The following is a 21,837-nucleotide window of genomic DNA, read 5'->3' as shown; positions in this document are numbered from 1 at the left end:
TACTGAAATAAAGTTCTTCATTTATCTGCTTCCTGCTTCTGATTCATTTGGGGTGAAACAAACTGAAATCCTCCCAGAGGCTCTGCTTCGCTCCACCAGGCTGTGAGTTCAAACTCTGTTTCAGAGGAAAGTCTTTTACTTTTGTCTCAGAAATGAGAAACCTGTTGAGGCAGGTCAGCAAACTGGAAACCTTCAAGACGACAGCAGTTCAGTTTTACTTCATCCACAATGTGTGAAGAGAGAAGTCATTTTTAATTCACTGCAGTTAAAGCTAAATAAAAAAGAAAATCAAACTGGGAAACTAAAACTCAATTAAATGCATTTTTAACTGAATTTCAGTGTTAATCTGGACACACTGAGTGTGTGACTGACGGGGATTGTTGTGTTTGTGTGTTTTACCTGCCGACTTGCTGTCTGATTGAATCTTCTCTTCCGGTTTCATGCGGAACAGAATGGGGAATGTTCTCCGTGCTGAGGTGGGCTCTGGACTTCAGACCGACCCAGAAGAAGAACTCAGAACCAGGCTGGCGAACTTCGTGCTGCTCTACGACCGACACCAAGCCTGTCTTCAATCAGGTTCTCAGGGCCTCTCCGCGTTTCCACGTGTCTTCAGTTTTCCTGGGGCGGTTGTGGGCGGAGCTTGTGGGGGGCTTATCGGGGCCCCAGGGGGGGCAGTTGGGGCAGTTGGGGCAGCAGCCTGCGGCAGACTTTTCGGACAGATCACCGCGGTGGGGGCAACAGTCGGCTTCTTTGGGGGCGTGCTGGGAGGCGTGGTCTGGGGGGCGTTCTCCGGATGTGTGGGCGGGGCTGTCGGCGGGGTCCACGTGGTTTGGTTCGCCGTCGGCCTCGCCACAGGTGGCGCCATCGGTAGTATTTACGGCGGGAATGTGGGAGCGGCGGGGGGAGCCCTCGGTGGCGGATTCGGGGCCTTCTGTGGGTCCAGATTTGCTGGTTGTTTGGTCGGAGATTCGGCAGAACAGACAAAGAAAGCTGCAGACGAGTTGAACAGAACCGTCCAGGTTTTGGTGCACGAGCTGGAAACGATCCAGCGGATCTGCAGAAGAATGTCGGACGCCCAGCTGACACCGGTGTCGGTCCAAACCCAGAAGACTCTGAACGCTGCGAAGGAAACCGACCCCGGAAGGTTTCCTGACGAGGTCACCGAAGAACTGAAGGCCATGAGGACACAAGCTGCCAAACTTTTGGCCAGCAGCTGAAGCATTTTTACTCAGATTTCAGTAAATGATGATTTATGTTTTTATCTTCAGAAACATGATTGTGTTAAATCATGTGAGGTTTTTTTTTATTATTATTCACTAATTAACCCAAGGATTGTAGAGTTAGGGTTATGGTTGTTGAAGTCTATGGGGAAATGATCAGCCCAGTAAACATTTTTCTGATAAGTTTATGGTCTCAGTCTCTCTCTTACATGACAACATGATCGTTTTTTAAATGATGCTCCATTTAGAGGGAAACACACCAGAAAACTGGATTGTTTTCAAACTCTGAGTTTCTAATCTGCAATTTTTCACTCATTTTAATGAAGAGACAAAATCAAGAAGAGTATAAAATGTTTTATTTGTGCAGAAATGCAGAAACAAAGTAGAAGTTCTTCATTCTCTGTATTAAAAATAATTTAAATATATTACAAATCTTCATTTTTAATTTGAGATCTGCGGCAGAAACAGAAAGCTGGACGTTCTCTTTAAAATGAAACCAGTGTAAAAAATGTCGTGTGCATTTTTGTTAACTAAATGATTCATGAGTTTGCCAAAGTTTCTTTTGAGGCTTCTCTCTCAGCAGAGGAGTCGAGATCGTCCATGCTCATATGACATCCAGTGTCGTTAGCATCAAGTGCAGCTAACAGTCACTCAGTTCACAGGATATTTCTACAATCATTAACTTTCCTCAGAGGTCCTTTAATGGAGCAGACACTCCGGTGTCTCTCGGTGAAAGTCAGACGTTGGTAGGATCTTTTCAGAGGGAGATGTCCGAGGACACATGCAGCTGTTGTCCTGGTTTCCACTTGGCGCTGCGCCGGCTGCCATCCGTCCGTCTGTACGGCTGGTTCCTTAAATCTGAATGGATCAGAACAAACACATTGATGATCCAGCTGCTGATGAAAGACGGCTGCACAGTTGTGTTTCAGTTGTAACATGAAGCTGTAGTCGTCGACATTTCTAAATATGTGTTGGTTTCTTGTTTGCTCTGCCCTGACAGACCCCACTTAAAGCTCAGTGATGGATTTCACTGATTGTTCTTGAACGCAGACTAGTTGCTTTGAATTTAAACCGATATCAGTTTGGTTTGGAGGGGCTTGTTGCTTCTATAATTCACACGGGCTCCTTTCATCTGATTTAAAAGCAGCCGTCAGTTTCTGATGAGTCTTAAAACGGTCAATGTCTCAGAAGAAAACTGAAGTTGAGACATTGTAAACAGTGACTGAAGTATCTGCTCCGGGGGAAACAGAGTTATTATCTGCTGCGGTTTGTGTGAAAAGGAGGCGTTAAGGTGACACTGAACTACACATCACATGCTTTCTAATATTTTCAAGTGTTTAAATGACGTGATGAGTCATTAATGTGACATTAATCGTCCTGCTGGGTTTGTGATTCTGTTCCTGGGGAAAACACAACTGAAGGTTTCACCTCATCACTGAAGACGGAGTCGCAGAAGAGGCGAGAGGAGCGTTTGGCTGAGCGAGCTGTGAAGGGCACGGACTTTAGAGCTGGAGATGGTGAAGAAACAGGAGGAAAGAGAGAGAGGAGCAAGGACAAATAAAAAAGGAAAAGGAGCCAACAGGTGGAAAAGATTCTGTGCATCCTGAAGAAGAACAAAGGAGTCAGCAGATCAAGAGACTGATGCTAAGCTAGGCTAGCTCCTACCTGTGATGATGTCCTCGATGTCTCCATCCTTGCCCTCTCTCACCAGAGGAGACGTTTGTCTCCTCTTCAGCTCGGCGATCAGATCGATCTGAGGCAGTCTGGGCGGCACGGCCACCTGAAGCATCGAAGCAGCAGGTCAACATATTCATTTTATCGTTTCTGAGAACCTGAAAACAGTTCCTGGGTTTGTCACCTTGTTCTCCAGAGCTTCAGGTTTGGGTGAGGCCTCACAGATCAGGATGTTTTGTTTCCTCTGCTCATTTTCCCGCTCTGCTTGCTGCCAAAAAGAGGACACAAGGAGCTGATCGACTGATCCACATCTGACCGACAGATTTCTCTTCCTCTTTCAGCATTTTGTTATTTTGTCTTCATTTCTGTTTGGCTCTTAATTCCATTTTTATTATTTCCCAGGATTATCTGACCTTGTACGCTTTGATGAATCTGACGAAAACAGGGAAGAACATGGGGGGAGGGGTAGTTTCAGAGCTCTCTCCGAAATACTCCACCACTGATTCATAGACGTCCTGTAGAACAGACAAAACGGAGGTGAACAGAAGAAATACGTAGAATTGTAGGACGGTAAACGTGGAGGGAAAGCGGACCTGAGCAGTTTGTTCGTCAGCTGTGAGCGAGTCGAGCAGCTCAGTGTTTCTGCTGAGAAACGTCTGCAGGACGTGGTTTTCCTTCTCCAACGTGAACTCCCTCCTGGTCACCTCCATCCCCCGCTGCAGCGCACGGACGTCCTGCCGGATGCTGTCCAGAGACACTACGGGGTGAAGCAAAGAGACGCCGTGTGGTGAAAAGGTAAAGTGGATGGCGGACTGCGTGGAGCTCTTACAGAGACTGACCCAGCGACGCCTTGTCCAGGAAGTGCAGCTCTGTGTAGAAGGACTGGAGCTCGGGGTATTTATCCTGGATGATGCTGACGATGAAATGCAGCAGCGTCTGTCTGCGGTCGGTAGATTTGGTGTCTAACAGCTTTGGAGCAATAATAAAAGAAAAAAAAAATCTATATTCTTTTTTTTTAGGGCCACAAAAAGAAGCATTAATATTTGCGTGGTTTTACTCACCAGGTCTAGACTCTGCAGGCGGAAGCCGTACGCCGGCCCTCGCTTACTGCTGTTCATGTAGTTTCCAAACGCCAAGATGATCTTCATCACAAACAGAAACATTTTGTATGTTATCGCATCGCCTCGGCACAATTATACAAACACAAGTGTCAAGGGAAGTCAGAGGGAAGCAGTGGGCTCACGTTTCTGTTATGTTGGGGTCAAAGGTCAGAGTGGTCAGCTGACCAGGTTTTATTGTGAAAGGAACAAAGGAAGAGCATCAACATGAGGAGACAAACTCTGAACTGAATCAAACCTGTTTGATCATGTTTCATTTTCTATAAATGTTTTATGTAAAAGCAGCAGATTCAAGGCAGACTCACCTCGAGGATTTTCCTCAGTTTGCTGGAGGATTTGATGGACCCGGAGGCAGCGATGATGGCATTGAATTGCTGAGAGAATAAATGTTGAGCTGATTATTTAGTCAGTGATAAATACAATTGAAGGTAGTTTTTGCACTGCAGCTTGTCTGATTCAGGGTCAGATTTAAAGACACAGACCTAATTTAGCCTGACCCACAAATCCTTTGTATGACATCATTAGTGACGATTGTCATGAATAAAAAAAAATATAAATCATCCTACTTCAAACTCGAGCCCACTTCCCTTCCCAACAGTGCTGTAATCCCACCGGCTGCATCAGCTGGACGCTCTCGGGGAAGTTGCCCATGAAGGTGAGCGTGCTGATTCGCTGGTGCAGCCGCGGGATCTTGCTGAAGTGCACCATGAAGCGGTCCTCCTCGCTGAGCTCGTCCAGGGGCCTGCCCTCGCACTCGTAGTTGTGGATGAGCTTCATGTCGTACTCAGTGGGGATGAAACGCTCCAGCAGCTCGAGGAAGTCCAGACTCAGAGCTCTCTGGTTATACCTGCGGGGGGAGGGGAGGCGACCTTTAAAGTTAAACATGTCGGTCTGTCGTTGTTTAGATGAGGATGATGATGATACAGAGCGTACGTCTCGATGGCGCAGCAGATATCGGACGCAGCCATTCCCTCCTTTCGCAGTGTGATGGCGAGATTCTTTGCCCTGTTGGCCTCCATCAGAGACACTTTACTTGGCATCTTGTGGGCCAGTTTCATCTTGAGGGTCCCCAGGTCAACGGGGGCAGACTGGGCCTTCGTCTTGAACTGCTCCTCAAAGGCAGCCATGTTTATTTCCTGGTGGGAGAGCAGATGAAGAAATGAAATGATAAAAAAAAAACAGAGAAAGATATTCTGATTTGTTTTCAATAATTCACAAATAATTAAAAAGACTTTAGTTTCAGATCAAACATTTTATGGGAATCATCTGCAGGGCACAATTTAATCTTCTTTGTTTTATGAGATGTTACGAAAATAATTTTGAAGAGCTTAAATGCTGCAGTAGAAAAACTAAAGACTCATTAAACATGTTTAACTACACTGTTCGAACAAAACATGATAACAGAGTTCTGTCATGTTTCTGTTTATGGATGAAAAAGTAAATTCATTATTTCTTTATTGTTTCAGACAAAATGAGATGAGTCTCTGAGGCCTGGAGGTTTTCAGTCTAGGAGGAATAACTAAAGGAGGCAGAAACGGTTTGTGTTGTTTCTGTACACAGTTAATACACAATGATTTTAATCAGAGCAACAAAAATACTGTTTGTCAGGTGAAGGACGGGAAGTTTTTACTAGTTTTTAATGAGCAAAATCACAAAAAAGAGACCAAAAGATATGAATATTTCGGTGAGAGAAAGAGAGCCAGACACTTAGAGACAGGAAACTGAAAGTGGTCAAACCTCCAAGACGTGCTCGTCGTCCAGCTCGTTGAAGATGGTTCCTGCCACCTGGTTGGATTTAAGCGCCTGCCAGTTGAACAACGGCATCCGATATTTGGTCTGAATGGGCTTCTTCCTCTTACAACCTGGAACAAAGAAGGATGAATATTTAGTTCAGGAACGTTACAGTCACAGGAAGGTGACAAACTTCTTTGGATGGTAAACTCGCCTGAGCTCCCGTCAGCCGCTGAGGGCTGGGTCGTACCACCTGCAGGAGCCAGCAGGGGTGGAGGAGGTGGAGGAGGAGGAGGAGGAGCAGGAGGAGGAGCTGTAGTGGAGCCTGAAGCAGGAGGAGGTGGAGGAGTTGTTGTTGACTCTAAAGACAATTCCTGAAGGTGCGGTGGCGAGGCTGAGGAGGGGGGAGTGGCCTCACAGGCCTGACCTGAGTCCACTTCTTCTTTAGCTGCCGGAGGAGAAACAAAGGTGTTTAGCTGGAAATCGAAGGTTTCCTCCAATCAGCTTTCTAATGATTCTCACTGTTTATGAACTATGACCTTCCTGAGTCACGTCCCGGATCACAGGGACCACCTGGATGTCCAGGCGTCCGGATGAGGAGCGCTCCATCCGGACCAGCTCCTGATCCACCAGGACCTGGACTCTGGCCTCCAGCTCTCTCAGGGCTTCGATGGATCGGTCCCTGTCTCTCTCTCTTTCCCTCTCTCGCTCACGTTCAAGCTCGCTCTCTCGCTCCCGCTGCTGCAGCAGAGTCACCTGGGAACACGACTCACGTAGACTTTCCTAAGGCAGGAAACGGATTCAGATGAGACAGGAAGTGACCAGAAGTAAGCAGACAGCCAGGCACTACAACTACATGTTCTGCCATAATAAAAGAAACCCTGATTTTCATTTCTTCATTCAGATCTGGGTTTTGTCTTCAGGACGACACACAACGAATCAGCTGTGGTGAAAGTGATCAGATCTTATTTACATTTTCTCCAGTCAGCTGTGATGCCGTGACTGTCATAAATGTTCTGGGTATTTGTTCAGCATCTCTGTGATCACACGCTGGAAAGATTTTTCGTGTTTTCGTGGACGTCACCTTCAGCAGCTCCACCTCCTTCGCAGTCTGAATCAGCTTCTTTTCCAACTCAGACACTTTCTGCATCGCTTCTCTCTCACTCTCCTGCAGTCGGCTGCTCAGCTGAGACACAAACACACAACTTTCATTTACACACACAGATGATCTTCACTGTGTCTGAGTGGAGAGTGCTTTATACTCTAAATGTGTTTTATGTGTTTAAAATTAAATAAACGACACAACAAGGTGTGTTGGAGGCTGTTGTGTGTCCACCTGTGCATTGTGTTCCTGCAGCTCCTCCATGTGCTCCAGCAGAGCATTTTTAGTCTCTGCGTCCTCCAGCAGAGCTCCCACGTCGAACACGTTGTCCAGGTATGCCTGGATCTGCACCAGCAGTCTGTCGCTCTCCGTGAACTTTAACCTCTTCACAGAGAATCTCAGTTATGATACAAACGCAAAAAAGGAAACAACACATCTTGGTGGAAACTCAGGGGTCAGGCTGTGAGGTCAAAGGTCAGACTTGCCTCCAGGAAGTCATCCAGTCCGTGTTGCGTGAATTCGAACTGAAGGTGAACTCTGAAGTTCATGTTCTCCACTGAGTGGACCACAATGTTGATGAACTGCATACAGGCCACCTGGTGGCACACGGAGGAAACACATCACTCATGTTTATACGTGTCAGACTGGAGGTTCAGGTTCAGGATCAGGATCAGGATCAGTGTCGGAGGTCCAGATGTGGAGGACACAGAGGACTAGATGTAGTTTAACTGAGTGAGGAAAAAAACAAACAAACAAAAAAATCTGCACTTATAATAACTTTTTCTTCTTCTGTTAAAACTCAATCAGACTGAAGAAGGATGGCCACATACTACAACACCTGAAAAAAATCAATGACATAAAATCCAGTTCCCTTCTGCAGATATCTGGTCTGTACCATGAAGTCCATGTTGTTGTCTTCACTGCAGAAAAACTCCATGAGCCTCTCGAAGCGCCTCTTCTCTCCACACACCTGAGAAACAACAACAGTTACTGTCAGATCACAGCAGACTCGCCATAAAAGCCTCTGGTCCTCTTTACTGCGCTGGGAGATAAATCAACTGGTTCTCGTCTCACATGGGGGCAGTGTTCTCTCACAGAACCCTAACAATACATCCATCTGCTCACAACCTGCAGCTGACATGATGTGTGTGTCCACAGAAATGTCGAATAACTACAGAGAGTGTTTGTGGAGAATTCAGGGAGAACAAACGCAAAAAACAGCGATGATAAAACCGGTTCATTCTGCAGGATGATTGCTGTGGACACACACAAACACAAAGCCTCAGGAAGTGTGTGTGTTCTGCAGGTAAGAGTCTCTGTCTCCTCCATTAGAGGCAGCGTTGCCCCTCCTCTCTTTTCTCGCCCCCATGTTCACTAAATAATGCAGCTTGCCAACCTGACAGCCTGCACGGCCCAAAACAATACCCACGTCCCGCCACTGAGCGACACATAAGCCAGCCCCTGGCCCGGCGCCCGCCTGCCTCAGCTTTATGACCACTGGTTCTATCGCTCTCCCACATCTTTCCCTCAGTCTCCCTATGGCAGCAGGAGCTGAAGTGGATTCATCTGCCACTCAAAATAATCCCAACAAATACAGTTAATTTCTCTTTAATCGGCATTTGCTAAAGACATTTAAGGAAATTACTGAGACTTTTTTTAATGAAACTATATATACATGAGGTGCTTCTAAAGGGGATGGTAAGTTTTTTTTGGGTAAGTCATGGGTCCAGAAAAGATTCAGAATAGTCAGAAATAATTTCTGTCTCCGACTTTTCCCCACAACTTTGGTTTGAATAGCAACAACAGCCATTAGCTCTAATGAAACAGTTGTTTTTAGTGTTTCTGAAACTGCAGCTCCTGTTTGTTGGAATGAAATTGAATTAGTGAAGATCTGAATCAGAGAGTCGGAGTGGATAATTGCTGGGGGGGTTGAGTTGTTGCAGGGCAGCTTTCCAACATCACTGATGTTCACTAATAATAGAAGCTCCAGGTTCAGGTTTGTGGAGGAACTGTTGGCAGCAGTTGCTGCTTTCAGAGGCAGAGATGAGAGATGGCTGATGGGAGGTCAGAAAAAACTCAACAAGCGCGTCACATATTTACATCCCATTGGTCGGTGTTATGTGGCGGTGGGACAACTGTCCCAGACAGCTGTCGGGGGGGGGGCTTCCTGTTAACCTGCTTTTCAAAGCTTTGAAGGACAGGCTGGTATGCGGGTGCTGTTCCATGTTAAGACTCAGAGCAGTTTAAAATAAGGTCTGAATGTGGGCAGCGTCGGAAGGGGAAGTGGGGGGAAAACTGAGGAATATCTTTTTAAATACTCGCAACACAAGATGCTCTCATCCGGTGTCTCACCAAGCAAACTGTAATTTAAACCAAATCCCCGGCTGAAGCGGATCCTTCAGGGCAGGATTTGTTTGGGACTGATTGAGACGTTTCTACAGCATCAAGCCTGTAAAAAGTGTTTGTTCCTAAAAGAAGTCAAGACAAAATGAGCAGGAATTCAAAGGTCTTCAAACAGGAATAAAGGATGATTGAGCTCTTTCCCAACATCAGCCCAGTTTTCCTCTCTACTCTGACTTAAGCTTCCTTTTAGAGGCAGAAACCTCCACGGTTCTTCACTGTCTGCGTCTTTGCTCTGAGATGTTAAAGCAGGAAAATGAGCAGGTTCACCCTGGTGGTGACGTCGATGCTGTTCGGAGCAGATCGAAGCCGGAGCCGATAAAATGCCTCCGTCTACTGCAGACTCATCTGACCCTGGACTGGGTGCCAACAAAAGCCTGATGTCACTGGATTTTAACAGCTTCTGTGGAAAACGAGCCCTTTGTTGAAAGGCTGCTCAAACACATTAGCCTCTTTGTTAAATGTAAATAAAGGATAAAAAAAAAGTGATGTCTCAAATGTAGAAATAGATGTAAAACCTGCCAGTCCAACTGAGCAACAACTGTTGCTTTAAAATAATTGCAAACAGAAGATATTTAAAATGCCATCAGCGACAGTCGGGTGTCTGAATTTGAAAATTAAATCAGAGCAGTTTTGGTTAATTAAACCAAAGCTACAGTTTTCACAACATTGTAAAATCAGTGAAAGTATTTGGAAAGATAAAAGGCTGTAACTCTGGATGATTTCACCAAACAGGAAGGGTTTCCATGAAATGTGAATAACTGCCGACCAGCCGTACCTCTTTAAAGTTGTCGAAGGCCAAGAGGATGATGTTGTGGCCTCCTCTTACCAAACACACGGCGGCCAGCAGCTCCAGCACCAGAGCCTTCGTCCTGATGAGGAGAATTTACATTTACTTCTCGTACCTTCAGTATTTATGGATCTGTTTGATTCCCGATAAGCTTTCACACTTCGTAGACTTCTTACCTCGGGTTTCTGTCGTTGAGGCTCAGCGTGATCTCGTTAACACAGCAGGGATGTTTCATCACCAGGTTGAACCCAGACTGACAAAACACACACACGAAAAAAAAAACAAAACAAAACTGACTTGTTTATACTTAATATTTAAAATGGTATATATTAAATGTACTCTATTTTATCATTTGAGAAAGCATATATTTTTAAGTATTTATTCATTTCTTCACTAAAATTGTGATTTTCTTTTAATGAAGTTATTTTTATCTCTGTGTCCCATAAATATAACTCAGTAACCCTTATTTCTGCTTCGTCTCACCTCTATTCTTATAATTTTACACCAAAATTTTTTACTTCTTTACCTCTCCGTCAAACTGAAAAGAATAAGAATAGTCACAGGGCGTGGGTGAAATACCTGATAGTTCATGATGGCGCGTAAACACATGATGCAGAGGTGAACGTCGTCTTTCTGGCTCACAACACGAGAGCTCCTCACGGCCTTCCTGTTTTGGAGAGAGTTGAATCTGCCAGGTGAGAGACGGGGCGGTTACAGCTTTGTTGCCCCTACACCTGCACGATACAATGTGTGCGTTCCTTCGGTGGTATTTCATAACGTGTAGGGAGAAGTTGCACAAATCATTGTTGGTCAAACAAAAGCCACAGACAAACTAACCCCTCCCACCAGTCTGATGATGAGTTTGAGTGTGTGTTTGTCCCCGACGAGATACATTTCTCACATTCACATTTTAATGGAATGAACAAGACGCCGATAAATGCACAAACGCACAAATGATGAGAATGCAGATCAGAAAGATAACATGGCTGAGAATGTGTGTGTTGTACTTAGGTGTTTATTTGCTACGTGACGTGTACACAAGAGAGCAAAAGGCTCATTAAACCTCTGGGGTTATTTTTATGAACCACATGAGCTCAGCGCAGTTTCGACAACAGCAACAACTCTGCTGTCACAGTTTATTAAACCACAATCACTCCCCTGCGGTTGCTTCCTCCATCAACGTGTCAAGTCAATAAAATACGCTCACAGTCTCTCCTTCCTTTAAGAAGTTATGACGTCACAGTGAAGTTGACCTCTCACTTCTTGGTTTTACTTGAATGCTCAAATTCGGTTGTAATCAGTTAATTAGTTCTTAAATTATAGACAAAAGAGCTTTCAAAGTCCTAATGACTTTGACCTTTGACATTCATCTTACACATCAGATGATACTGAAACCTCTGAATGTTTGTGACAAAAATGAAAAGGTTTTCTCAAAGTGCATCAGTTATACAAAAACTAAATGGAGAACTCGTCCTTATGTGAGATAAGACAGCACCAGATCATCTCCTTTTGTTTACATATTCAGGGGCATCTTGGTAACATTGAAATATAAAGATATATATTTTTATTAATCTTTATAACTTGCTGGAGAGATTAGGAAATAAGTGTGTGTGTGTCTGTGTGTGTGAGCGTCTGCTTCCCGTATTGACCCAACTGTGTTTGAAAATCAAAAGCAAACAGCCACAGTTGCTGTAACTGTGTCGTCTGTCTCATTGGATCAGGATCTGTTTGTACCACACTGTGTTTGGACTCAACTGCATCTTTGGAAGGATTCATGTGTGTCTGTTTGGAAATCAGAATGTGCCTGCAATCCAAAATATGTTCACTTTACTCTATGATTCCCGTTTTTATACCGAGGTTTAATTTGTGATTAATAGTTGGAACCAAACATCAGCTGAGGTAATTTATGTGTACACTCCTGCTAACATCATGTGTAACATACAGGAGAAATGCGGTGTGTCCACATACTTTTGTCTGTGCAGAGTTGTCATGAATGACAGGAAGACCTGAGATCAGCAGACCTCGACCCCCCCTCACCTGACTGTGAAGGCCTTGCTGGTCTTGGAAGTGCTGTGAGATGGGGAGTTACTTGTGCTTCTGCTCAGATCTTCCACGGACTTGTCGATGTTCTTGGCTCTGTCCGTGGTCACTGATCCATTGTCCAGAGTGTCTCCGTCGTACCTGTGAGCCACAGTCAGGTGAGAAGAGTCCCCCTCCCCATCAGGTGATGTGACGTGTGAATGTGGCTGCAGGCGGATACGTACGAGACGGCACTGTGGGCGACGGACAGATAATCAACCAGGACATCCAGGCCTTGGTTTTCCTCGCTGAGGAACTCCTGAGCCCAGCTGAGAACAGAAAACACATTTTAACTCTGCTTCAGGCCGCCTCACTCATTTGACGAAGGACTGAACCCAGAGAAACACTCACCCGATATGATTGGTCCTCAGGGAAATCTCCAGCTCTCTCAGGACCTGAGTGGACTCCTGGACACGTCTCTTAAACTGAAGGATTTCATAATAAAACAGAATCTCCTTATAAATATACCTGATCCCACCAGCCACACATTTTTAGTTTTCATTTCAATTAAAGACACAGATGTTAATTTATTCCCTAAACTTGTTGTTTATTTTGCTTTATTTATACATTTTTATCGATCTATTTACCTTGTTCTGATATCATTTGTTGTACCTTCTTATTTTTATCAAGTTGACTTTATTTTACACCTTATTCTTAATTCAATTAATTTTGCCAATCATATAACATATACGTTATTATTATTATCATAAAGGACAGATCTAAACCCCGGAGAACCCAGAGTTCCCAAAAGCAGCAGAACTAAGCAATAGCTTGTTGATGTTCTACATGTATTTAAAAGCCTTTCTGAGAAATGATGGCCTCCGTCCAAAAGTTGGTACTTTGTGTTTTCCTCCCACAAAAAGCTAAAAACTAAAACACCTTTCGACTGACTCCCCCGTGATCCAGATGACTCTTCAGCTTTTCCAGGTATGCTGATGGTGGATTCTTCACCTGAAAGCGCTCCTGCAGATACAGACACACACACCTCTGATTATATTTGATTGCTGTACTGCAGTGAGAGTATAGAGTGGATTGGAGGGCAGAGTCGGTCAGGGACCACACAGTTAGATTCGACAGCGTTCTTTATGTAAATGAGGAACGCAGACTCATTAATCACCCATTGCGTTCAGTTCTAATTCTCTGTTGTGTGACAGTAACAGGCGTCGTCTGTCAAGCTTTCATCAGGTTGCTAAGGACCTGCCTCTGGTTGCTATGGTGACATACAGCATTGATGAGCTTCCTCCTGTACGTCAGCTTGTTTGGTATTCACATGGCATCGGTATATTGACTGACCCACATTGGCTATAATTCCACCGGCCCATGAGCCACCTAGTTTGACAGCAGCAGAATGAAAGTCTGCAGGAAGCCGACTCACCTGGTCGCAGATCAGGTCCCACTTTTTCTCGTTGTCGTACTGGCTGAGGATCTTCACCTTGTCCGGAGGAAGATTCATCGTGTTCTGGGAGAATAAAAAGAAAAAGTTCAAGCCTGTGAGGAAAAACTGCAGTGAACCTGCTGCATAACAGTAAAAATACAGACGATACACAAGCTTAATTTTTCTGCTTTTTCCTGAAAACTCCTGGACCTGCAGAACTAATGACAGTAACAATTTCAGGTTCAGACTAATTAACAAAACTATGTGACAAGCAGTTTTACTTTTGGTTCTCTGCTGCATGTTGACCAGGACATACAGCTCATGGAACTGAATTATTTACAGACACAGGAAATATTCTGTACCTACAAACAGACCAACCAGACAGTCGGGGAAACAATATGATACCAAGCAGTGGGCCTGCCACTCTGCGTCGATAATTCATGGCTCTGCTGTTAAATGATTTCAATAAGCAGGACGTCACCTCATAAACGTTTTCAGTCTGTTGGCACAAAATGGACCACAGCGGTGGAGGATGCGAAATACCAAGACTGCACAAAAAGATGGGCCAGAGTGCAAAAGTCTCATCAGCACAACGTCAGAGGAGACGTGTGTGTTCTATGGTTTGTTGTTGTTTTTTTTACCTCACAAGTCTGCTGTGTGTTGTCAGACGCTGCTTTGGTGCCTTTCCAGTAACTACTGCATCTGAATAGAAGCAAATATTTTACTGTTCCAGAATTTCCCCTCAGGATTTAGAAAACACCTCTGATTCTGATTTAAATCTATTTTTAAAGACACGGTGCACAAAACAGGTCTCGCAGCATCAGACAGGAAGAAATCACAAATCCAACACGATGCACGCTGCAGGAAACTAAAGATCAGCCGTGATGTTGGAAAACCAGGGCAGCCCAAACCGGACAGAGGGAATCGATGGAGCTGTGGATGTTGATGGGTCAATAAGAGTCGGTTATATCTGAGAGATGATGAAGTCTGACTGGAGTCCTCATCCCCGGTGGACATGAGCCACATAACCCAAACAAACTACCGAACAAAGAGACATATTTAAGACATTTTGGGCACTTTCAGGTCTTTCAATGTTAAGACATTTAAGGTGGATTGACTGTCCGTCTTAACTGTCTAGATGCTTTAAATACACCACAAACCTTGGAACGGAAAGGGTCAAAGTTCACGATGACGTCTGAACTCGCCTGGTAGCCCCTCCCCCACAAGGACACGCCCAGCTCGAGCTGTGATTGGGCAGGAGGAACCGCTGAGGTTGACTTCCGCTCATGCTAGCTAGCTAACAGCCTACCTAGCAAGGATGAACCGACGATCAATAAAGTAACACAACACTCTGTCACACACATCTACACAAACCTGGAGCCAACAGGTGTCCATCATCTGTTTGTTTGTTTGTTTGTTTCAACATCGAGTCTTTTTTTTTTATCTTCGAACGTCCTCACGGTCCGACGAATGCAACAACGCGCATGCGCAGGCGCCAAAAGCTCCGGTGCTGCCCCCACAGCGGTATCCATGGTGACCAGGTGATCACTGTGATCCACTCTCTCTCTCTCTCTCCCACTCTCAACCCAACCGGTCGAGGCAGATGCCCCCCCTCCCCGAGCCTGGTTCTGCTCGAGGTTTCTGCCTCTCAAAGTTTTTCCTGCTCATCGGGGGATCTGTTGGGTCTCTTTAAATCATTTTATAAAGAGTTTGGTCTGGACCTGCTCTTTATGTAAAGTGCCTTGATGTAACTCTGTTATGATTTGGAGCTATACAAATAAATCTGATTTAATTTGATTTGATTTATTTGGACACACACAGACACACAAAGAAAATCACAGACACACACAGACTCACACAGACACACGCAGAAACACACAGACTCACACAGACACACACAGAAACACACAGACTCACACAGACTCAAATAGAAACACACAGACACACACAGAAACACAAAAAATCACAGACGCACACAGACACACACAGACACACACAGTGTTCTTCCTGCTCAGATCACGTGTCTCCTCAGATCTACAGTCTGAAGGGGGTGGAGACATTTTTACAGCAGACAGAAAACTAGTTTCACTTCTGACTAACAGAAACTCAGACGGCCGTCACTGAGAGGAGAAATGGAGCAGAAAGGAGTTCATCTGGACCAGGAAACCTTCTCCTGTTCCATCTGTCTGGATCTACTGAAGGATCCGGTGACGACTACCTGTGGACACAGCTACTGTATGAACTGTATTAAATCCCACTGGGACGGAGAGGATGAGAAGAAAATCTACAGCTGCCCTCAGTGTAGGAAGGCCTTCATACCGAGGCCTGTTCTGGAGAAAAACACCATGTTAGCAGTTTTAGTGGAGCAGCTGAAGAAGACTGGACTCCAAGCTGCTCCTGCTGATCACTGCTATGCTGGACCTGAAGATGTGGCCTGTGATTTCTGCACCGAGAGAAAACTGAAAGCTGTCAAGTCCTGTTTGGTTTGTCTGGCCTCTTACTGTGAGAAACACCTGCAGCCTCATTATGATGTAGCTCCACTGAAGAAACACAAGCTGGTGGAGCCCTCTGAGAAGCTCCAGGAGAACATCTGCTCTCGTCATGATGAGGTGATGAAGATGTTCTGCCGTACTGATCAGCAGTGTATCTGTTATCTCTGTTCTGTGGATGAACATAAAGGCCACGACACAGTCTCAGCTGCAGCAGAAAGGACTGAGAGGCAGAGAGAGCTGGAGCTGAGTCGACAACAAATCCAGCAGAGAATCCAGGACAGAGACAAAGATGTGAAGCTGCTTCAACAGGAGGTGGAGGCCATCAACGGCTCTGCTGATAAAGCAGTGGAGGACACTGAGAAGATCTTCACTCAGCTGATCCGTCTCATGGAGAGAAGAAGGTCTGATGTGAAGCAGCAGATCAGATCCCAGCAGGAAACTGAAGTGAGTCGAGTCAAAGAGCTTCAGGAGAAGCTGGAGCAGGAGATCACTGAGCTGAAGAGGAAAGACGCTGAGCTGAAGCTGCTCTCACACACAGAGGATCACACCCAGTTGCTACACAACTACCCCTCAGTGTCAGCTCTCAGTGAAGCTACAGACTCATCCAGCATCAACATCCGTCCTCTGAGATACTTTGAGGATGTGACAGCAGCTGTGTCAGAGCTCAGAGATCAGCTACAGGACGTTCTGACACAGAAATGGACAAATGTCTCACTGACAGTGACTGAAGTGGATGTTTTACTGCCACAACCAGAACCAAAGACCAGAACTGAGTTCTTAAGATATTCACAGGAAATCACTCTGGATCCAAACACAGCACACAGATATCTGTTATTATCTGAAGGAAACAGAAAAGTTACAGTAATGAGAGAAGATCAGTCTTATTCTGATCATCCAGACAGATTCACATACTGGTATCAGGTCCTGAGCAGAGAGAGTCTGACTGGACGTTGTTACTGGGAGGTGGAGTGGAGTGGAGAGAGAGTTTTTGTAGCAGTCGCATACAAGAATATCAGCAGAGCAGGGAGGTCTGATGAATGTGTGTTTGGATACAATAACAAATCTTGGGCTTTATTTTGTCATGAGAAGTATTTTAATTTCTGGTCCAACAACATCCAGACTGCAGTCTCAGGTCCTCCGTCCTCCAGAGTCGGAGTGTACCTGGATCACAGAGCAGGTATTCTGTCCTTCTACAGCGTCTCTGAAACCATGACTCTCCTCCACAGAGTCCAGACCACATTCACTCAGCCTCTGCATGCTGGACTCAGGTTTTACACGTCTGTTGGAGCTACAGCAGCTGAGTTTTGTAAACTGAAACAGACGTTAGTGAGTTAAATGTGTCTTTTAGTTCCTGAATGTATTTATTGTGTCTGTGTGTTGCTGAGTCATTGTCTGCACTTGTTGTGTTGATGTCTGAGTGTGTTCAGGTGGAGCTGGAGCCGTGGAGGAGATCACTGCTCCTCATGCTGTTAGTTTGACCTAAACTCAATATTTTCTTTTCCCTCTCTGAGCTGAAACAAACTGATCACTGATTGTGTAGATGAAGTAAAATAAAATAAAATAAAAGATGTTCTGTAGAACATTTGTCTTTGTTTTAAAGGTCCAGATTGTCTTGTTGTGTGGAAATACACATAAACTGATGACATACATTAACCCCTGCTGTGTGTGTGTCTTTTTACATGAACAGCTGAAAAAGGACATAAAGTGTGTCAAACGTCATATGTCATATATGTATTGTAATGTACCTAATATTCTGATTCTTGGGCTAAAAAAGAATCAGGTTTTGGTTTCTGGCCTCACCAGTTTTTAAATGTATAATCAGCTTTAAGATAATATTATAAAACACAATAATGAAATATAAAAGTAACAAACAGAATGAGGTGAAACAAGACACAGCGGCACGCCAAGGCAGCCATCTTGGATGTCATTTCATAGGAACAAATTGAGTTTCTCAGCTCATTAACCTGTTAAAGTGCTTACTAACAAGTGAGTAAAGCTCTCTGCGTTCTCCTTCCTCTTTCTGTCTCCGTCTGTAAACACAGATGTACATTTATAATTCCACCCACTGCCTCATTCTCTGGGTGGTCATGTGAAACACTGGGGGGGGCCTTTGGACGCTCACATCACCGGAGCATCACATTGACGCCTCGAGTCTGGCAGTTTGAGAAAATGCAGCTGCAGAAATGCACCAATGAAGGCTGCTCACTCAGAGGAAGCTCAGAGAGAAATGTGACACCTCTGAAGGACGAGGCCAGCGACCGTCCGCAGCATCTGTCGCCTCAACGCTTCGCACGGAGGCAGAGGGAGCAGCAGCAGGCTGGTTTGTATGCAGACGGAGAATCTGCCACGCTCAGCAGAAGATCAGAGTGAGGGGGGGTGATCTACCTTTGGGGGGATATAATGTTCTGGGTGTTAACAGCACAGGAAGAGAAATGGTTTGATTTGATGCAGCTTACCAAAGTTAAAGTGCTGCAGAATGAGGCCTGGTGTGTCCCTGCACACAGAACAGACACACACACTGCAGCTGCACACAAACTCTGTGATAAACTGCAGGAGCTGGCTGAAGACACATTAGTTCATCAGTTCTGTAGTTCTGTAGAAGGTGGAGCTGACCTTCTCTGGACTCTGTCCTGATTGGGTGGTCCATTCTGTCAGTCAGAGAGTAACCCCGCCCCCACCCCTCCCCTCCTTCCTCTAAATGGAGCATCAATTTAAAGGAGGGACATTTTCCCATAGACTTCAATACAGCCTGAGTCCTCTTTTAAAAACAGGGGCGTTGCCTCCTGATGGACTTTGTATCCTTTTTATGTTCTGATCTTTGGCTCCAGTTTAGCTCTTAGCTTTCCTAAAAAACAGCCTCTGATTTGCAGGTTTAATCATTTGGAGGCCGGAAAATAAAGAAATCAGCTGAAATGGTGCAGAAATATTTTACTGACTTAAAAAAAACTCACATCAGCTCCTCAGCAGAGGTAATTAGAGCTGGGATCGATTGAACTGCCTCGGTGGAGGAGAGCGTTGTTTATCACGGCATTAAGTGAATGATAAATTCAGCCTCAGGAGGCCTTTCGTGTAAGGAACAGCATCGATAATGAGCCTGAGGTCTGTTTCTCTGTCACATATCATCATCATCATCATCATCATCATTCATGTGATTTGCTGATCAGGCTCAGAGATAAATGACAGCAGGAATGCAGCTGCAGCGAGTCGTCTGGTCACATTTCCAACATAGCAAGACTCAAATCTCTTTTTGTTCTTTATGTTGTTGTTGCCACAAACATGACGCAATCAGCAGCTCAGTGAAGGAAGTGATGAGGAGAAGATCAATTTCAGGCCGTAATGACTTCAAAACAAACTGAGAAGAACGATTTACAGTCAAACTGCCCAGTCAGATGGACCCAAATCTTCCTCCATGTTTCAGACCAGAAAAATGGCGCTGTGAATCAAGGTCGACGGGTCGGAAAGCACCGATTAATCAGAGTGTCAAAACACCGCAATGAACAGCAAGAGAAAGGTTTTATTTTGAAGGAGCTCCTCCTCAGACCTTCCTGTAAGGAGCGACCCCATTGGTCATGTGTCAGCAGGCCACTGTGACTTCATCATTAGGGTTTGTTGCTAAGCGACCTTTTTGGGTCGCCATGATGACGACAGGAACTAAAAGGGAAAAGTGTGGTGAAGAAGTTTATAGAAACCACGCCAGGAGGACATCAGCGTGGGTGAGCTGTGTTCGATTCCCATGTGAAGGAAGCAGTTTGTGCTGCTTCTACTGGCTATGAACCATGACGACGACTTTAAAGATTAAATCGTTTTGCTGAACACTGTTAAGAGTTCGCTTTGTTCGGGTGGCCCAGCGGAACGGCTTGCACCATGAAGGCCGCAGCGTTTTGGGTTCAAATCCGCTCCACCCATGCTGCATGGAGCTGTCAACTCTGCAACAGCTGATCGTCTCTAACACGGAAACTTGTGAAATACAACAACGATTCTTCACAGACAGGGACATTCTGAGCTGGCCCGAAGCCGTGACCTTGGATAAGAAAAGTTGTTGCACCTTGTAATATACTGAAAACAGATCTGCCCCCCCATCATTCCTCCTCCAGTGGACCATGCAGGAGCTCTTATTTATCTCTCCACAGTAGCATTGTGTACCTGGCACAGCGATAAGCTCGTCCTGAGGACTCACATTTCCGACATATTCTACATTCTTTTGTATCTTTGTGTTGTTTGTGTTGAGCTCCGTCCTTCTGTGTCAAAGTTCACGTTTGTCCCGAAGCTGACTCACCAGCAGTGCGCTGAAGCGCTCCTCCAGCTCGTCCTCAGGTGGCATCGGGAGTTTGGGCCCTGAACCGGCTTGCTTCTGGGGGCCCGAGGCTCCCGGGGGGGCCGACGGCGCCTTGCCCTCCTTTACGTGGGGTACCTCCATGCTTCCTGCCGCATTCCCCATGACTGCGTGTCCAAAAAAACCCTGCTCTGAAAATGAAATGACAAAAACCTGCCCCGGCTAAATAAAGCAAGGGATCGCGTTTAACTCAAAAATGAGGCCAAATCTACTCAAAGTGAACTTCAGTTCCATCAGCTCACGCTGGGGGGGCAGCAGGATGAAATCCACCCCTGCCTCTGAATGACAGTCAGACCTCGCTCAGATCCCGGCGCATTATGAAACCCTAGAAAGAGGGAAGGGGATATCCTGAGAGTGACAGCTGGAGGGAGGAGGGAGTCCAGAGCTGCTCCCCAGGATGGAGCTGCCACAGGAAGGAGAAGGAAAAGGTGTCCGTCCAGGTGATGTGGAAACTCAGGTGCTCTGCTCTGAGCTGGATGTAAGAATGGAAGTCGTCCGAGTCCCGTGGGATGCTGGGAGCCGCCAGACCTTTTACCTCCACGTCTAGAGGTTCATAAAAGAAGAAGGGCAGAGGGCAGAGATCCAGCAGGCAGCCACTCTGTCAGTCCGACTCGGAGAGGCAACAGCGGCATCTCTGCTACAGGCAGACAGCACCAGGACGTCCCGGCTCTCTGGGTCCTACTGCCTCCATGTTCAGGCTGCCCATCATGGCCTCAAAATAAGACATCTAGTGGTCGCTGTTGTTGGTCAACAAAGCACACATCAATGCAGCAGTTTAAGTTGTTTGTGTTCTGCATGTCGTCGTCATTGTTCGTGTTCACGATGGCTGAAGATTACTCAGGGTCAACTAAAGCTGCAGAAAAACAATTAGCACCCAACTTGGTGCAGAAATTGGCCAAAGAGCAGAGACAAACCAATTAAAGGCAGCTGGAAGCAACTCGGCTCAGACACCCTCATCACACAATGTGTGTTACCAAACCACCGTCAGAGTCAGGAGTTGTGTGGTGTTACTGGAAGGTGGAGGAGGCTGTTAATAAATGATGAGCATCACACTGATACCTGTCCGGCTGGACACGCCAGGTGACGGAGCATGACGCCGGCTTTACAGTAAATTACAGTTCAGTTATCCAATCAGGATGAGGGGAAGACAGCAGAGTTTTCAGAGTCATCTTTAAAGGTCCTCTGCGTTAGGCTGGCATCTAGTGGGGAAACGTTGTATGGCAGCTGTTGTGCGTCCCTTTGTCATTTTGTTGGGTCTCTGGAACAGAGGTCTCCAGCTCCGGTCCTGGAGGGCCGCTGTCCTGCATGTTTTCGATGTTCCCTGCTCCACCTGATTCAAAGCAGCAGACGAGCTGATCATTTGAATCAGGTGTGTTGCACAGCTGGAGACCTCTGCTCTAGAAATTGGTTTCCTGTTGGTATTTAAAAACTCGAAGGAAAAGACGGTTCTCAAAATCCCCTCGAGACTCACGTGTTATGTTTTATTGATCAAACTCACACAAGGAGACAAACAGGACAAAGAA

The 21,837-nt window shown here is 45.6% G+C and overlaps 3 protein-coding genes across 3 annotated transcripts; 2 read left to right on the top strand and 1 right to left on the bottom strand.

Moving 5' to 3' along the window:
- The first annotated feature begins 2 nt into the window (after nucleotides 1-2).
- On the top strand, nucleotides 3-1,659 carry LOC115059547 (circumsporozoite protein-like). The gene is made up of 2 exons (XM_029527054.1): nucleotides 3-102; nucleotides 452-1,659. The coding sequence occupies exon 2, from the start codon at nucleotides 453-455 to the stop codon at nucleotides 1,215-1,217; it is 765 nt and encodes a 254-aa protein (XP_029382914.1). The 5' UTR covers nucleotides 3-102; nucleotide 452; the 3' UTR covers nucleotides 1,218-1,659.
- Nucleotides 1,560-20,941, bottom strand: fmnl1b (formin-like 1b). Its single transcript, XM_029527052.1, has 26 exons — nucleotides 20,258-20,941; nucleotides 13,490-13,573; nucleotides 12,994-13,077; nucleotides 12,466-12,539; nucleotides 12,300-12,383; nucleotides 12,073-12,216; nucleotides 10,615-10,702; nucleotides 10,212-10,288; nucleotides 10,024-10,117; nucleotides 7,741-7,815; nucleotides 7,331-7,441; nucleotides 7,080-7,229; nucleotides 6,828-6,929; nucleotides 6,283-6,526; nucleotides 5,958-6,191; nucleotides 5,750-5,874; nucleotides 4,946-5,148; nucleotides 4,625-4,859; nucleotides 4,318-4,386; nucleotides 3,956-4,036; nucleotides 3,734-3,863; nucleotides 3,488-3,651; nucleotides 3,308-3,409; nucleotides 3,079-3,162; nucleotides 2,886-3,000; nucleotides 1,560-2,078 (listed from the first exon to the last, which is right to left on the bottom strand). The coding sequence occupies exons 1-26, from the start codon at nucleotides 20,417-20,419 to the stop codon at nucleotides 1,978-1,980; spliced, it is 3,216 nt and encodes a 1,071-aa protein (XP_029382912.1). The 5' UTR covers nucleotides 20,420-20,941; the 3' UTR covers nucleotides 1,560-1,977.
- On the top strand, nucleotides 15,595-17,628 carry LOC115059546 (tripartite motif-containing protein 16-like). The gene has a single exon (XM_029527053.1). It carries the CDS (start codon nucleotides 15,622-15,624, stop codon nucleotides 17,314-17,316), a length of 1,695 nt encoding a protein of 564 aa, XP_029382913.1. The 5' UTR covers nucleotides 15,595-15,621; the 3' UTR covers nucleotides 17,317-17,628.
- Nucleotides 20,942-21,837: the final 896 nt, after the last annotated feature.

The sequence above is a fragment of the Echeneis naucrates genome, chromosome 19, assembly GCF_900963305.1.
Source record: "Echeneis naucrates chromosome 19, fEcheNa1.1, whole genome shotgun sequence".
In the NCBI taxonomy this organism is placed as follows: domain Eukaryota; kingdom Metazoa; phylum Chordata; class Actinopteri; order Carangiformes; family Echeneidae; genus Echeneis; species Echeneis naucrates.
The sequence above is the reverse complement of the archived record's forward strand: the minus strand, read 5'-3'. Positions and strand labels throughout refer to the sequence as shown.

Excerpts from the sequence above, each read along its gene's own strand:
- fmnl1b (XM_029527052.1), bottom strand. The coding sequence starts at position 20,419 with ATGGGGAATGCGGCAGGAAGCATGGAGGTACCCCACGTAAAGGAGGGC. Across the intron at positions 12,540-12,993 it reads ACGGGGGAGTCAGTCGAAAG|TTTAAGAGACGTGTCCAGGA; the intron begins GTGTTTTAGTTT and ends GAAATCCTTCAG. Across the intron at positions 10,118-10,211 it reads CTCAACGACAGAAACCCGAG|GACGAAGGCTCTGGTGCTGG; the intron begins GTAAGAAGTCTA and ends TCTCCTCATCAG.
- LOC115059547 (XM_029527054.1), top strand. The coding sequence starts at position 453 with ATGGGGAATGTTCTCCGTGCTGAGGTGGGCTCTGGACTTCAGACCGAC.
- LOC115059546 (XM_029527053.1), top strand. The coding sequence starts at position 15,622 with ATGGAGCAGAAAGGAGTTCATCTGGACCAGGAAACCTTCTCCTGTTCC.